The sequence below is a fragment of the Lepisosteus platostomus genome, chromosome 15, assembly GCF_059453375.1.
Source record: "Lepisosteus platostomus isolate fLepPlt1 chromosome 15, fLepPlt1.hap1, whole genome shotgun sequence".
NCBI lineage: Eukaryota > Metazoa > Chordata > Actinopteri > Semionotiformes > Lepisosteidae > Lepisosteus > Lepisosteus platostomus.
This window is the reverse complement of record NC_142625.1, coordinates 8,408,726-8,426,524: the sequence shown is the minus strand read 5'-3', so window position 1 is coordinate 8,426,524 and position 17,799 is coordinate 8,408,726. Positions and strand designations below refer to the sequence as shown.

Genomic DNA, 17,799 nt, shown 5'->3' with positions numbered 1-17,799 from the left:
ACAACATGTTCGTACTGTATGTACACAGCGGAACTGCAGGTTGTACTGTAGGGCGCAAATCCTCGTGAGCCCGAAAATCCTACATTAATATGCATTCGCTTGGCGCTGGTACCGGTTTCACAGGTATTTTCAAAGTAGAATAAGGGCAGTCCACCTCCCCCACTCACATGTTTTCCTAGAAAAACAGATTCACAACGTGAAGCTGTGTCAGTCTTCTGTGTAAATAAAATCGGTTTGAACACCATAGGTGCTGGTTTTAAGATGCTGCTGAGTAAAGAATAGGAATTTTCCTGCACTCAGCAGTATTGTGTATATAGTTGACCCTTACCTGAATGAAAACAGGACATAAAGAAAGGGTTTCAGAAATCAAACAAAGCTTTATTCCTTTGTTTTGTGGTCTGGGTAATTGGAGGCTATGCTGTTATGCTTCCTATGGTGATATACGGGTTGTCGCACAAAGCCGTATTGAGCAGTATTTCTCGCGTTGTAACGTGTACACAGCGGTTCCCCCGGGTTCCAGTTAGTGTGTAATTATGCATCGATGAAAAACCGGAGGTTTAAAAAAAGAGAATTAGCTCACTGATAGTTTTATGTGGAGTTTACATTTTCACAATTGTCGTGGTCTTTAAAATGCATTTGAAGGCTTTCTGTGTTTCCCTTCCAAAGATATGAACAGAAGTGTCAAGAAAATGGCTTAAAAACGACATAGTGAAGGCTGCGAAAACAGCCACATGTGCTTTGTACACACACCAAGTGTTTTCATAACTCTAGGAGGTATCGTAAAAAAGCTACAGTCGTGCCAATTGTAATCATTTTATTTTTAAATACATTTTAGAAAACTGTCATCTATACAAAAAAGTTGTATTTAATGCCACTTGATATTAATATATTTACAGAGATAAGCTCTCTATTAAAGCACAGATCAAAGATCAAGCACAGATCAAACAGCAAAATCTGACACACTGGGACTGATCTGTGATCTGTGATGTGGTTGAGTGTGAATTGTGGTGCTCTAGCAGGCACAGCCAGCTGGCTGTGCCAAAAAATAAATAACAACTGGTTTAATAACTCTTAAGTATACTGTAGTTTATGTTAACACAAGTTTATCAGTGAAAATCATAACATCTAACAATAATATCCCAAGAGGTTTCCGAAAGACCTACATTCCCATCTGGGACGAAGAATGTACAAACTTAGCCTCTGAACTTGAGTCAGCAACCACAACAGAAAGATTGCAATCCAACGGCTTGGCTCTAATAGAATACCTGGACAACAAAAGGGAACAAGAGTGGAACAACACGTCTCTGAAATGGACATGAAGCACTCCAGTAGAAGAGCCTGGTAAACCATCAACCGACTGACCGGCCAAAGCCATAAACCACAAACCGAAAACCAGGTCAAAGCCAAAGACATCGCAAAGGTGCTTATTGACAGCGGCAAACCAATCCACATAGACAAGCAGTTTGCCAGGAAAGTTAAACAAGAGATTCATGACAGCTGGCGAGCCAGCTCAGCAGATGATTACAGTCACAGCAGCTTCACCTATTCTGAACTGATTGCAGCGATTTCCACCCTCAAGGCAGGGAAAGCTCCAGGACTTGACCACCTGCATCCTGAACAGCTTACCCACCTCTCTGCACCTGCCTTAGAATGGCTACTAGCATTTTTCAACAATTGCCTATTACTAAACAAAATGCCTAAGATCTGGAGAACAGCAAAAGTCATCGCTATTCTTAAACCAAACAAACCACCTAAGGACCCAAAAAGCTACCGGCCAATCAGCCTCCTCTGCATCACCTTCAAGCTTATGGAAAGGCTAATATACAACAGAATAAGCTCTATCGTAGACCCACAGCTCCCAAATGAACAAGAAGGTTTCAGGACAAATAGATCAACAACCGACCAGGTCTGCTGTATGGTTGATGATATCAAACAATGCTTCCAAGAAAAAAAGAAAGCAGGTGCTGTTCTTGTGGACTTAACAGCAGCTTATGACACAGTCTGGCATAAATGAATCATACTCAAACTGCTTCGTACCATCCCAAACATGAAAATGGTCCTCTTTATCCAAGAACTAATCTCTAACAGATCATTTACCTTAAACTGGGCAACGAAACCTCCAGGAAATTTTACCTTAAGAATGGCGTCCCACAAGGCTCGGTGCTGGCGCCAATGCTGTTTAACATCTACACAGCTGACCTGTCATGTACAACTGCCAAAAAGTACATATACACAGACGACATTGCTATTATGCATTGCTTCACAGACATCAAAGCAATAGAAACTATACTATCGAATGACCTGAACAAGCTGAACTGCTACTTCAAAGACTGGAGGTTAAAACTTATTTCCACCTCGCCAATTGCCTTGCTAACATAACAATCAACGTCAAGTGCGAAGACAAAACTATTCCATTTGAGAAAAGCCCTAAATATCCTTGACCGCTCACTGACCTTCAAACAACATCTCCAACAAACAGCAGCAAAAATCCAAGCAAGGAACAACCTCCTGCGAAGACTAGCTGGCACTAGCTGGGGTGCAAATTTCACCGTCTTACGTACCTCTGTGCTTTCTCTGGCCTTCTCGGTAACTGAGTACTGCTCTCTTGCCTGGCACAACAGCAGCCACACGAAGAAGGTAGACACAGCCCTGAACAACAGCATGCGCATTATAACCGGGTGCATTAGATCAACGCCCACTGAATTGCTACCAATTCTCAGCAGCATCTCCCCACCTAACCTTCGCAGAGAAGCAAGTTGCATCAACCTTGCACTGAAAGCCTCGGATGACTCCAACCACCTGCTGCACGATTCCATCTTCAACCGGAACACCACAATCCTCTAATTAGAAAACCGGCACTCACCTTCTAACACAATGAAGCGCCTTATGAAAGAAGCAAACAACGACAATGGCACTAATGGGCTAACAAAAAGTGGCAAGACACGTGAAATAATAACAACCACAGACTGAAACAATTTATTGACAAAGTATCCAACAAACCCGCTGGAAATGACCTACCCAGACAAACCTTGGTCAAGCTGAACCGACTAAGAACCGGACATGGCTGTTTCCGGGCCACCCTACACAAGTGGGGTCTCACTGGTGACCCAACTTGCGAATACGGCGATGGCAAGGAGCAGACAGCCAACCACCTCCTATACTCCTGCCCACGCTTCAGATGCCCCGGCAACTTTATCGATTTGGATGATGCCAGCCGCGACTGGCTGAGGCACCTGACTGTGACTGTGAACTATGTAACTTCTGCATGTTTAGTTCATACGAATATATATATATATATCAGCGAAAAGACCACAGGCATTCTCAGAATAGAACAGGCGTACTTTCCAATGAAAGACAGTCCCCCTTCCCCCCATGGAAAGACAGACAAATGTTTTCACTGCCTATTTAGTAGCTATTCAGAGGGAAATGTGGGGACTTCACTGTGCTGGTGCTTGTTTCTTTGCAGACTATGCATGCTGTACACGGCTACCTATCTGTATTAAACCTATTTCACTCAGTAGTTTAAGTGTAAAGTGCTATGAGGAAAAAAAGTCTCTGCAGGAGCACATCTGCAATAGAAAGCAACCGGATATCAAAAGAACCACAACTGAATGAGTTTTGGCAGTAAGAGAGAGAACAGAAAAATAATAAGATAGTTTCTATTAGCCCCATTTTAACTTAAAACACGTGATTAATTAAATGCCTTTATTGATTGACAATCTGACAATGCAACGTAAATCATTATCTTTGTCTTCTAAGTATCTTAATCAACTTTCAGCATAGCTTTCTCTTCGTTTAGATTTATTTTTCATACCATCACTAAACAAAGCAGGAGCATATTGTCATTCCTCTTGGGATCACACGTGGAAAGATTAGATTGTAGTCGTTTTTATTTTTTAAATACCACTTTATAGATATATTGATAAAGATAAGAATTAAAGTTGATACTGTTTAGGCTTTTAATTATTTTAAAACTGTATTACAACATTGTACACATGCATAAAAAAGAAGAGAAAAAACACAACGTTTCAGCTGTGAAGTGTTCTTCAGGTGTGAGGGTCTTCTGCTTAAAATGAAACGCTAAAATGTAATGTAGGCTCTGAACTGGTTCAACTATGATTTGGGCTTGATTGAGATCACTGCCTTTCATCTGAAATCCTGCTTGGATCCTGCTAAACTAAAAATTAAACACAAAAAGAGAAGAGGCTCTGGTGAAATTCCTCTGTGAACCGAAGAGTTAAAGTGTAAAGTGTCTCCTCCTTTTAATGGAAAGAGACATGGTGCTTTAAACAAGAGAGTGTGGCGTTACTTTTTGTCAATGAAAGTGTGTGTGTGTTTTTTACTCCCTGGTGGAAATGGGCTTCCATAAGAATCAGTATACTGTAGCTTCTGGGAAATACATTTTTCCTGCATTAAAGTTTAACCCGTCCAGAGCACCCTACATTACAAACTCCAAGCGTTTCATTTTGAGCTGAAGACCCTCACACGTGAAGAAGGATTCGCAGCCGAAATGTTACAGTATTGTATTGCAGTAAATGTTTATATCTTATATCAAATTTGTAATTTATTTTTTAAAAATTAAGAAAATCATTTGCTCAGCCTAAGAGGGGGAGGTCTGTTCTCATTGACAGCTGACACCCCTCTATACACTCAAGTGAAAAATTAATAATGCCAATGTAAACGTCGTATTTACAATTTGTTGATAATAAAAATGTTAAGTTCTCTAAAGCTTTCTCAGTCAAGTATGATAATTTACCTAGGGAGCTGTGGAAGCATGTGTATGCAGCAAAAGATCAGCTAAACTGGGAAGATGTGACACTGAAGATATTATTAATAACCTTTTAAATCTGAAGGGAGATCTAAAGGGATCCACATGATAGAGGTTCCTGATACTGGAGCGATTCAGAGGGAAAGACGGTGACTATTCGTTTTGTTATTAAAAAATGACTTTGATTCGAACATATTTAGAAATATAAAAAAGTCAATAAATTGTCCATAATATTGCTATTTTAGTTTTTCAAAGAAATGTTTGTTAAAATAAAACTTAAGGCAATAGCTGGATTTGAACAGCCAACCTCTTGCTTATAAGTCAGGAACTTAAACCATCATGCCACTAACACAATCCCGTGAGCAAGAGTGAAACAGCTGTACACATATCAATAGATATGTGTATATACTACTGTGTGTGTTACAGTACATGAATATAATTATATTGTTATTAATTTCTTTAGATATGCGATTCCATATTATATTCATTATTAATCAACTTCTACTACTCTGATATCGAGCATATTTGCAGAAAAGCTTAAAACTATAACTTTTCTCAAAGTACTGTATGCTGTATAAACAGTACAGTAACATGGTCAGAAGGAGCAAGGAGCACATAAAAACGTTTCCAAAATAACCACATGTAAGACTTTGATGCTTAAAATGTTTCGGGAGAAATGGAATACTGGTGTGTATTTTTTCTTTAAAATACCAAGACCAGCAATATACAGTTTACATAATATGTTTATGTTCCTAAATTAACATCGTTTATGACCTTCAGATGCATTATGCTCCTATTCTTTTTATGCTCAGCTACTAAAAATTCTCTTTAGTGGTAAAATTCCATATAAATATTCAATACTAAGCGATTTAAAACGTGCAGAGTAAAGACATTTTATGATTAAATCTTTCCACGACCGACCAATGCACCACGAGTTCCCCTTGTCGGTCATTTTGGCCAGCCAATCACGTACCGCGGTATGATGCGTTATGATGCGCTATGACGTAATGATTTGCTCATGGTACAGGTTTGTACCGCGCTTATCACTTTGAATGACTGCATCTGTAGGGTATCCTGGTGCTAGGCGGGCCTGGTGACATCTGTGCCCAAATGTTGACCCCTGAGCCCTGGAGGAGCTAAGAATAAATAGGGGGAGACACAACAAGGCACACCTGGAACACATATGAATGATCACAGAGAACTATTGACAGGAGTGAAATGGAGTGCTCCCTAGGGGAGGGATGTCAACCGTAACATATATTTGTGCATTAATATTCTTTCTCTACTTAATGTATAATAGATTTACATGTCAGGACTGTGTCGTTATCTCTGAGTTTCTGTGACTGTCATCTGGCTGTTCCACCCATCAACACTACTTACAAAACTTGTCATATTTTCCTTCAGCTAAAGGTGAGCCAACATGCAGTGACTGTGCTAAGGGGACATGTCCAACCAACATCCTCGAGAGTATATTACAAAGAAAGAAGCTCACGTCGGGGTATTATGATCTCAATCCTTGGGCATCAAAGCCAAAAGGTATTGTAAACCAGTTACACCTGTTATAATAAACTAAATTAAACTAATTAAACTACAACTATATATTTAATATTATTTGTTAATTCTAGTGCTTATGAGGACATTTTGTTTCTGTTAGGCTTTCAGTCTTAATATTCCTCAAGTATTTCCTTCATCTTGATAAGGACAGATATTTATTGGCATTCAGTCCTAACAAATTACCGTGTCAACCACTAATTTTACTTATTTCTTGTCCATAAACATCCATCTACTCTTTGTCAAAACATTACATCCAATTTAGGGTTGCAGGGGAGCCAGAGCCTTTTCTGGCAATCAATGAGCACAAGTCAAGATACACCTTGGAGGGGACACCTGTCCATCAAGGGACACACACAGACAAGCACAGACACACACATGGGGCAATGATTTCCAGAAGCCATTTAACTTACTAATACAGTATGTCTTTGGGCTGTGGGAGAAAACTGGGTTGTGTTTATAAAGTTAATGATTGGTATATCTACACTGAGACTGAACACAAACAGCATGTGACAGATTGCTAGGAATGTTACCATGTCCAGTGAAACATTGCAATGAGAAAATTAATTTACAAACATGAAAATTGATTACATTTAGTACAAAACAGTATAAGAGTCATGGAAAGATGTAGTTTATAGGTGAAAGGTAAAAGACAGTTCAGTAGAATGTCTCTGGCCTCTTAATACAATCGTTCAAAATGTGATCATCACTACGACTATATAATAATATCTACATGGACAATTACAGACAGCAATTTAAGGCCCTGGACATTATATCACTGTTGTTAGTAACAATATATTCTTTTCAAACTTCAATAAACAACATTATCTACTCTCTTACCACAAACTTTAACTATACTTATACAGTGGTGCTAGAAAATTTTTGAACCCTTTAGAAATGTGATCAGATCTTCACCTAAGTCATAAAAATAGAGAACCCAATAAAACAAATAACACACAAAAGGATATACTTTATCATTCATTTATTGATAAGAATGAAAAGACATTGAATGTCTTTGTCGAAAAAAGTATGTGAACCTCTAGGATTGTCAGTACAGTTAAGGGGATAATTAGAGTCCGGAGTGTCAGTCAATGGGATGAGTGAGTTTCGGTGGCCCTGCCCTATTTAGAAGAGAAACTTGAGTCATGCCATGCCTCGATCAAAGGAGATTTCTGACAACCTCAGAAAAAGAGTTGTCGATGCTCATCAGGTTACAAGAAAAGGTTACAAAAAGATTTCTAAAGACTTCACCAATCCTCTGTCAGGCAGATAGTATACAAATGGAGAAAATTTAACACTAATATTAGTCTCTCCAGGAGTGGTCATCCAACAAAAATCACTCCAAGAGCAAGGCATATAATATTCCCGGACATCACATAGAACCCCAGGGTAATGTCTAAGGATCTGCAGGCTGTACTGTACTCTCTTGTACTGGCTAATGTCAGTGTTCATGAGTCCACCATCAGTCCACCATCAGGCAAGCACTGAACAAGAATAGTGTGCATGGGAGGATAGCAAGGAGGAAGCCACTACTCTGCAAGAAGAACATTGTTGGTTGTTTAAAGTTTGCTAAACACCACCTGGATGAGCCAGAAGGCGACTGGAAGAATGTTCTGTGGATGGATGAGTTGAAAATATAAATCAGAAACGTTATGTTTAGCGAAAACCAAACACTGCTTTCCAACATAAGAACCTCATCCCAGCCGTGAAACACGGTGGTGGCAGTATCATGGTTTGGGGCTGTTTTCTGCCACGAGACCAGGAAGGCTTGCCATCATTATCAGAACTATGAATTCTGGATTGAACCAGCAAATTCTACAGGAGAATGTCAGGCTCATCAGTAGGTGGGTCTTGCAGCAAGACATAGATCCTAAACACACATGTCAGTCTATCAAATAATAGTTGAAGCAGAAGAAATTTAGCCTTTTGAAATGACCAAGTCAAAGTCCAGAGCATAATCTAATAGAAATGCTGTGGCAGGACCTGAAGTGCAGACTTCATGCAAGAAAGCCCACTAACATCACTGAGTTGAAGCAGTTTTGTAAGGAGGAATAGGCCAACATTTCTCCAAGCCAAAACAGATCAACAGTTACTGTCAACATTTGGTTGAAGTCTTTCCTGCTTAAGGGGGTCACACCAGTTACTGAAAGCATAGGTTCACATACTTTTTCCAACATAGACATTTAATGTTAGATCATTTTGAATGACAAATTATAATCTTTTGTGTGTTATTTGTTTTATTGGGTTGGTTCTCTATCTATTTTTATGAATTAGATGAAGGTCTGATCACGTTTTAGGTCAAATTTATGCAGAAATTCAGTTAATTCTAAAGGGTTCACAAACTTTCTAGCACCACTGTATATGTTAATATATAGTTTATTCTCTCTCCCTGTTTGTTCTTCTGTCTGTCTTTCCCTCTCTTTCTCACTTTTATACTCTATCTCTCCAACTCTAGGGAAGTGTAGCCATGGCGGTTTGTCTGACTTTACTAGCGATGATATCCCCCGTGGAGGTATCAATAAGGATACTTACAGTTCAGATCATGGCACTCTGCATGAAATCGCAGCACAGATAGCCACCACAGCTACTATGGAACTGCTGCAGGACATCCGCAATGCAGCTGGAGATGATGAGTTTCTATGGTATGAACAGCTCTGAACATTCTTCTTTTTAATGTGTCATGGTGCCAATCATTCAGGGTGACAGTACATCTACTGTAATTGAACAATGCTATGTCATATAGGCCATCGAAGTGCAGTTCTGTATTTCACTTTCTAAACCCCTAATTTCACTTTTCATTTCTAATGTTTCTCACACATGCCTCTTCCTCTGTCTTTCAGGTTGATGGGAATTTATCGTCCTTTTGTGCTCTGTTTTGTCATTGACACCACAAGCAGTATGTCTGATAGCATAGAAGAAGCAAAGAGAAGATTCATCTCCATTATAGACACAAAACGTGGAACCCCCAGTGAACCCTCTGCTTATATTCTGGTGCCCTTTAATGATCCCGGTGGGTAATGTATGATAATATACTGATACATAAATGCAGCACACAAGTATTATGTATTTAATCAAATTATTTAAACAATTATCAAATACAATCACTAGAAATCATTAATACAAATACACATCAAATAATTATTCAGTATTACAACTGTCCAAATGAATGTTACAAAGGAAATATCAGGTATTGTATGACATTGCAATACCTGATACTATTACCACTGTAGGGTTGATTTGAATTACTGGAACAATTAGTCAGTGGAACATTAAATGGGGGAAGAGTACTTTAAGGGCTACTAGGAATCAATCTGACAAAATGAAAAAGCAATTTATGCAGATAAAATCAAAGTTTACAACATACAGTTGACTTCATACATCAATAAATGTGCAAAACATCAATTTAAATCAAGTAGGCAGCTGTGTCAGCATGCGTAGGCTGCAAAGGAACAAGTAAATGTTTATTCCATGCTGAAAAGAAAGAAAACAACGTTTAGGCTGTGGAACCTTCTTCGGGTGTCAATTGCAAAAATTATTTGGGTTTATGCCTTCATATTGATACACTCAAAGGCAAGTATAGTTCTCAAGGTTTATTCTGTGTACACTTAATTTATACTGATCAAAAGCTAAATACTAGCCAAGCTGTTCTAGAGTTCTAGAGTTGCATGCCAATAGTTTTCCCCTCCGTGCCAGAAAAGAGGTAGTTTCACTTAGCCTCACACTAAAAGAATTAAATAGAGTCAGGTTGACGTTGGCTTTCCTAGAATGTGTGCAAAAAATAGACTGCAAGTGCAAAATACTGTATGTGGGGAGAAAAACAGTTTGATCCTTTTGTTGCAGCTGCTACTCTAAATTAACATTGGTATTCAGACTTATCATCAACAGTCCAACTGTATTAATTTAGTTGATCAGGTCAAATTACAATTACAGTAATTAGTGACAAAACTTTTAGTGTTGCAGAGAAACTCTTGGGCAGAATACTGTTGGCTTAAAGAGTCACTCTCTAAGCCTGGTTCTTTAGCTTGTAAGGTTGCCAGGTTTTGGTTCATAGTTACAGTGTGTTTCTATTGCTATGCATTAGATTTTAATTAGTATAATCACAGATAGCGCTTGGTTGTGACATAATCAAGTGTGGTGTTGTTCCCCGCAAATCAGGGTGCTCATTGGTTGCTCATACTTGCCTGATTGACAGGTGACTTCCAGGTAGAGTGCCACACCAAATGTGTTCCCCAAGATATTCATATTTGTTACAAATGGGGGTTATATGAAAATGGTGAAAATCAGGATATGACCGATCGGTTTAGTCAACAAGTAAAATAAATATTCATAACTCCCAACTTGTAAGTGATTTCTCCAATATACAGATGCAGCCATTCAAAATGGGTGAGGTATTTCGCGGCATACCCCGGTGGGAGTGTCGCAGTATCACGTCGGGCATTTTGTTTTACTTCAACGGGCATAAAAACTTCCTTGCTTTTAACAGGGCGTTTCATAATTTCTAACTACGAAAATGATTTAAAATGCGACACCTATCATTCAACTAGAGCTTAAAATATCACAAGGATCCTCAAGAGCACAGCAAAGAGTGTATTAAAAGACACTTGTATTTATCAACGCTTTCTTTTCCGTATACCAGATTTTATGGAACCACTTCAGAGGGGTGTCAGCCAGTCAGATTCCAGGAATCGGCACTTTAAGGGAAAAATGCATTCCATTTCTCCCTAACGATTTTAAGCATTGAAGTATTTAACTAGCATGTGAAATAGCGTGTGAAAAAGTGGTAGTTTTAAGCTTTTCTGCTAATATAATATGGAATCGCGTATCTAAAGAATTTAATAACGGTATTTGTGTGCTGCGACAGGGCTGTGTAGGGGTGTTTCGCCTGCCTGTTCATGCGAGCTGTCTTGTAGCCGACTGGTCTAGGTGCGTGACTACCAACTGGGAGGTTGTGTATTCAAATCCAGCTAGTGCTGGACTTTTCTTTTAACAAACATTTCTTCGAAAAAATAGGTAAGCGATATTATGGACAATCAATTGACTTTTATATTTCAAAATATCGCAACATGATCGATATTTGCGATATTTTGAACATATCTTCCCTTCTGACAGCGGTTCCTGCTTCTAGTGTGTGTGTGTGCAACAGAGTAAATTTTTATAGAGAAATGGAGGCTGGACAGTATGCGTTACAATATAAACATTTATATTGATTTAAATCGTGTCCTGATTTAAATCGCAAATGCGTGTTTAATTATATGTGTTTTTTAATCATAATCAGGCTAATGCATTTCTACATTTTCTGTATGAACCAGCTTAGAGGTTCATACAGAAAGACAGCTTGTGTTTAAATTGAGTGTAAGGTAATTTATGCTTCTAAAGTCATGGTCAGCATTTATTATTGTACTGTGCTGTAAACTTTTTCTGTGCCTAGTCACATTATTTTATAGCGTTTTTATTGCGTTATTAAATCTGGTGGCGCTGTGTGTTAGTTTCCTGACTCCCATCATTTAAACTGCGACTGATCATTCATCTCTAAATAAACTTTATTTTATATAGCGTTTTAAGCGAATAGGTAATTAGATTGCTCATAAACCTAATCGCTTTTTCTACATAAACACAGCTAGTCAAATTCTAAAAGTATGCTTGTTGACTCCGGTATCACGTTAGTTAAAGACTTGAAGCTTACAATGTTTAGGGAGAAATGGAATACTGGTGTGTATTTTTTTCTTTAAAGTACCAAGACCAGCTATATACTGTATGTTTATGTTCCAAAATTAATATCGTTTATGGCCTTCACACGCGTTACAGTATGCTCCTATTCTTTTTATGCTCAGCTACTAAGATTTCCCTTCAGTGGTAAAATTCAATATCTACAACGGGCACAGTAAAGACATTTACAGTAAGTCTTTCTACGACAGACCAATGGACCATGAGTGCCCCTGTCGGTCAACCAATCATGCACCGCGGTACCCCGTGTCATCTTACCTGCGGTACGTCTCTGGACCGCTCACTTTGAATGGCTGCATTTGTACCATAGCAGGTATAATTAAAGGTACATTAATTCTTTATTCTCTGGCACAACTTTTCTGGAAATAATCCAGGCACACTTGATTGAAAAAATATTAATGATGATAATATAAACACTATACTACACACATCAAAACATACAGGTTACTGTATGCGTACAGTATTTACAGACAATGTGTTTCCTACACATCCTAATCACCCTGAAAAACCCTAGACTTCTACTAGTATTAAACTCTTATTTTTAAACTATTAATACTTACAGCATTAAAGTCTTAAACTCTTAATGCTTATGGAGGCCAAATTTAGATATAAGCTGCTTTTCTAAATGAATGCAGTTAAATCTCTCTCTCTGCAAACCCATGTGCCATAACATAAATAGGAGCCTATCTTCTTATTCTACAAATGCACCCTATGCAGGAAACACATCTCTAACCGAGGTATCTTTTAACCAGGAAACCCAGGTTCCCTAAAACACAGAATAGCAAGCTCTCTCTAGCAATATTGAGATATTTAGCTCCATCAAGTTTTATTTGGACGATCATGAGGGGCTCTCCTCTGACACAATCTTTAAGTTCCAACTCCCCTGGTGTGGTCTGACCTTCTTTCTCTCTTTTTTCTTTATCTTCTTCTTATCCTGTTTCTGTGGTCTTAATGTGTTTATGTACTGCTCATTCACAAACATTGGCCCATGACTTAATTGCCTAGGTATCACAAGGTAAACTTTACAATTGTTTTTGATCAATGTTTTTGATCAGGGCATCCCCCATATCTCAGCAAACATCCCCTCTGTTTGGAATCAAGAAGTGTTTACTCTGCCAGGTTGCACAAACTTTATCTTAACTCTTCAAGACTCCTCTTAGTCACCTAAAGTTGTAACATAATATTTCTGAACACTTAATTCTGAGTGTAATAGCAAGCCTTGTTGCTACATCATTAACACTGTGCTGATGTATGGAAATGATTAGCCTTTGATATGCCTCTGTGGGATTGTTCCTCCACACATTCTATACAGCTTTTGTCAGAAGCTGAAGGTTGGCCAATCATGGTTGTTTCCTGCCGATGGTATTGGAAAGCTGATCCTAAAGACATTCTGATCTGAATAAAAGACTGGTCATGGCAAGACCGCTACATAGTAATCATAGTAGTGTGCAATTTTGCTTTGTCTGGCTTAAACTCCACCCTTCTGGACTGGCTTTCAGAAATGGGACAAAGGAACTCTGTCAAAGTGACATTGAGGAGTAAGTTTCAATTGCCCTCAATCACCAGTGATAATAAAATATTTTCACTGCGTGACTAGATGGCTTAAAATGGTCAACATGATACTCAAAATGCTTAGTGCACAAAAGCAGTCTGGTTTCAGGCAAACCGGTGTTAAATTTTCAGAAAAAATAACACATGAACTAAGGCTGGTGTTTCCATATTGGGGGAAACTTGATGACAGCTGCCCTGGTAGACCCTGGTACCCTAGGTCTCCATGCCATTTTATCAAGGCTTCATTTTGTCAGGATACAGTTACAGTTACAGCATTCAAAATGCTTAACGTACACTGCTTTTAAATGCGGTAGGCGTGGTTCATCAAACCACATTATACCACATGCAAATTAGATTATGATAATAGTAATTAGAAACACCTTGTAAGAACTTTTAAAACCGCCAGGTGGAGCTTATAAAGCTTAACATCTCATGTACAGCATTTGAGCTGTCGCCAGAAAATGCCCAGTTTCACTGCTGAGGCACAATCTTTTTCCAAATAAGAATTTAAGTTATATACTCTTTAGACTTTTACTGATTTTAAACTGTGTATTAAAGCATGTTAATCATTAAAAACATTAAAAAGTCAGTATATTTTGTAAAAGCAAGATTGCTCAGTAGGACAAAAGTACACAACCTTCCACCTTCGTCATAAATATTTTAATTTTGCAGAAATATTTCATGCTTCAAAGTCTCTACGGCTGATATTACTAATAATGAATGACCTTGGACAGGCTGTAAACTCAAAGGATTACCATGGACCACTTTTTTTGTAACCGTCTGCATCAGTTTAACTGTTGCGACACGAAAATACTATTTTTTCATTGACAAAAGTATAACCACAGCATTTCGTTGATCAGATCACATATTCGTTTTCAATCATACAAAGTTTTGATAATCTCCGATTCACCATGCCTACAATGGTTTCCCAGAGATTGCTCATAAAAAAAAATTAGGAACATAAACATTATGTAAACTGTATATTGCTGGTATTGGTATTTTAAGAAAAAATACACACCAGTTTTCCACTTTCTTCCTAATCACTTTAAGCATCAAAGTCTTACATGTTGTTATTTTGGAAATGCTTTTACGTGCTCCTTCTGACTATATTAAGTTTATATACTTTGTAAAAAGTTATCATGTTTTAACCTTTTCTGCGAATACTTACACTCATTATCGCAGTAAAAAATGCATACTTTTTAGAATTTGATTAATAGGGAATGTAGTATCCTCTCACAAGGCACCAGTAATGTAGGGGTTGTGCATTTACTGGGACAATTCTTAATTGTAGCAATTAGTCACAAAATGATTCTTTTGATGGTATTAGAATCCAACCTTGCGGGATAACTCAAACAATGCACACACACGGGTACTAATACACGAGAATACATTTATTAATACTTTAAAGGTGCATATAAACATAACAGATCTTATAGTGAGGGTTAGCAGAATACAACAGGTATATATTCAATCACAAACCAATTCAGTCACAAACCAAGAGGGACATACGTTCATTATATCATTCATTTAAACCGTTTTGTAAATGAACTTGGTTACAACTTCTACACTAGATACTCAAAACAAGTACATAACGCTTAGGAATTAAATTGATATCAACTGGTTGAGATAACAATTAAATTCTCGAGCAGTAATGCAGAATGTTGAATACTCATCCAATCCATCCAGATCTCCCGCGGACAAAGAAGCAGTGGCAGGCTGTTGCTTTCCAATCTGCGCTATCTGGCTCGGTGCCAGGCTGTGCTGTTGCCTTGCGACATGATGGGAGAGATTCCTGCGATGCGGTGCTGATGCTCTCTGAAAACCAGCTAGTTAGTTCTGGCTTACTAGCAGAGTTTGTGAACAGGAGAAAAATGACTGCGGGTCCCAGCAGGTCAGGAAGACCGGTTTGTTCCTGATGAAGCGCTAGTTCTGAATAGTGATTCAGCTACGAGGCTGTTCAGCTGTTCACGAGGCTTGCTGCTGATGCTAACCTCGGGTGGATCCCTTGGTTACGTGCTGGCAACCTCCGTCCTCGAGTCTTAGAACAAAGGAAAGTCGTGCACTCGGACACACTGGCCGTTACGTGGTTGTCCGGGCTGAGTCTGAGGATGCTCATGTGGAGCCCTGAGGCTGAATGTCCTGTGCCCTTGGGAACTGCTCTGCCTTTCGGAACCTGTTCTGCCCTGCAAACCGTGCTACAGGCCCTCTGTGTTGCCTGTTTTTACCTAGAGGAACTGCAGGTTGTTCATTGGTTGAAAGTTTCATGTGCATCAGAGACCCACGTGGGGTTAACCTGCCCTACCAGTTCCTGATTGGCTGGTCTTGGGCGAAAGGAACCTGCCTTTCGTTGGAAGACAATGAACCTTATCTACTCGTACATGAGAATATAATATTGTAACGCAACGGGGGCTCAGGCGGGCGCCCTTGCCGCATTAGGTCGGCCCCAAGACCGTCCGGGGCTCGAAACCGGGACTTCCGCGTCTCTCTGCAGCGACCTAGCCCCGTGAGTCAAAGAGAGATCTCTTCACAGCCCAGTAGCTGTGGTCCTGCTATCACAGGGAAGGGCGGTGACGTCACCCGCTCTGGTACGCCGGCTCTTACACACACTGCTTGTCGGCCGTAAGCGTTACACTCTCCCCCGCTTAAATCGCCGTCCCCGGCGAAGGGCTATCCCGCCCTGCTTCTGACACCAATGTAATGCAACGGGGGCTCAGGCGGGCGCCCTTGCCGCATCTGGTCGGCCCAAAGTATAGGTGGCTCGAACCCGGGACTCCCGCGTCTCTCTGCAGCGACCTAGCCCCGTGAGCTAAAGAGAGATCTCTCTACAGCCCAGTAGCTGTGGTCCTGCTATCACAGGGAAGGGCGGTGACGTCACCCGCTTTGGTACACCGGCTCTTACACACACTGCTTGTCAGCCGTAAGCGTTACACTCTCCCCCGCTTAAATCGCCGTCCCCAGCGAAGGGCTATCCCATCCCACTTCTGACACCAATGTAACACAACGGGGCTCAGGCAGGCACCCTTGCCGCATTAGGTCAGCCCCTGCACCGTCCAGGGCTCGAACCCGGGACTTTCGTGTCTCTCTGCAGCGACCTAGCCCCGTGAGCCAAAGAGAGATCTCTTCACAGCCCAGTAGCTGTGGTCCTGCTATCACAGGGAAGGGCGGTGACGTCACCCGCTCTGGTACGCCGGCTCTTACACACACTGCTTGTCGGCCGTAAGCGTTACAATATATATACAGCAAGGGATTGGGCTGAGATCACATTAGAAAAACATCCACGAAAATGCACTACAGCAGCTGTCACGATATTAGTTCCCCCTCCTTAAGGGTGCTCCAGCCCTTTCACTTCAGACTTTATTCTCTGCACCTGTTCCCTTTTCCCAGCCCACCTTAAAAGCCAGGCGCTGACGCTCATCCGGGCTCTGCATATGATTTCCATATCGTGCGAGTCCGGGACCTGGAAGTGCCTGGTCCCGTTAAGGTTTTAACCTCTGTTCCCGTTCCCGTTCCCCGTCCGCCGGTTCCGACCCGGTCTTCGTGGTTTTTAATTCTTTGTTCTGATGGATCTCCTGGTTTTGGACTTACTCATGTGTTTTTGGATACTCTAAGGATTACTCTTTGGGATTGTTCGCCTCGGCCACGCCTCCCCCGTGCACCAGCGCACCTTGGACACGCCCCCCTGTCTTCTGCCCCGTATTCCTGCATGACGTTTCCCCAGTGTTTCCCCACTTCGTCGGATTGTGTCGTCCGCATAGGGTCTGGAAAGAACTGTTCGTTACAGCAGCCATAGCATGGAGACAAAGACTTTTTACGGGCAGAGACGTGGTGCTTCAGCTGCCTGTATGCGTTAAACAAGAGTGTGGTATTCATTTTTGTCAATGAAAAAGTGTGCGTGTGTCTCTCTCTGTGCTGGCGCGCGGGCGCAGGGGGCTGATGTGCCAGCTGTACTGAAAAATAAAGCGCTGTTTTTCATTCAATGAGTGCCTGAGTCACTGTGTCCGTCCTATATAATAATGCCACGATATTATAAACACCCTTAGTCTGGGCAATCGAATTATTTTATTTAAAAAAAATAAAAAATGAGATGTAATGATGTGGTCCTGCTTAACTTAGAAATTGCTTGACTTTAAAAGTGATAAAAACAGGTTTTGATAGTTAATAACCACTTTTTGTGCATGATGTTTTTTCCTCGTCATCAGATCTAT

At 40.2% G+C, this 17,799-nt stretch overlaps 1 protein-coding gene across 1 annotated transcript in view; it reads left to right on the top strand.

Annotated features, from left to right (window-relative positions):
• LOC148647994 (von Willebrand factor A domain-containing protein 7-like) overlaps window positions 1–17,799 on the top strand; it is a 123,270-nt gene that overhangs the window by 38,299 nt on the left and 67,172 nt on the right. The window contains exons 5-7 of the mRNA XM_088607468.1: window positions 6,173–6,304; window positions 8,775–8,961; window positions 9,160–9,329. Of these exons, the coding sequence (XP_088463594.1) occupies window positions 6,173–6,304; window positions 8,775–8,961; window positions 9,160–9,329 (489 nt within the window). The remainder of the gene's footprint in view (window positions 1–6,172; window positions 6,305–8,774; window positions 8,962–9,159; window positions 9,330–17,799) is intronic.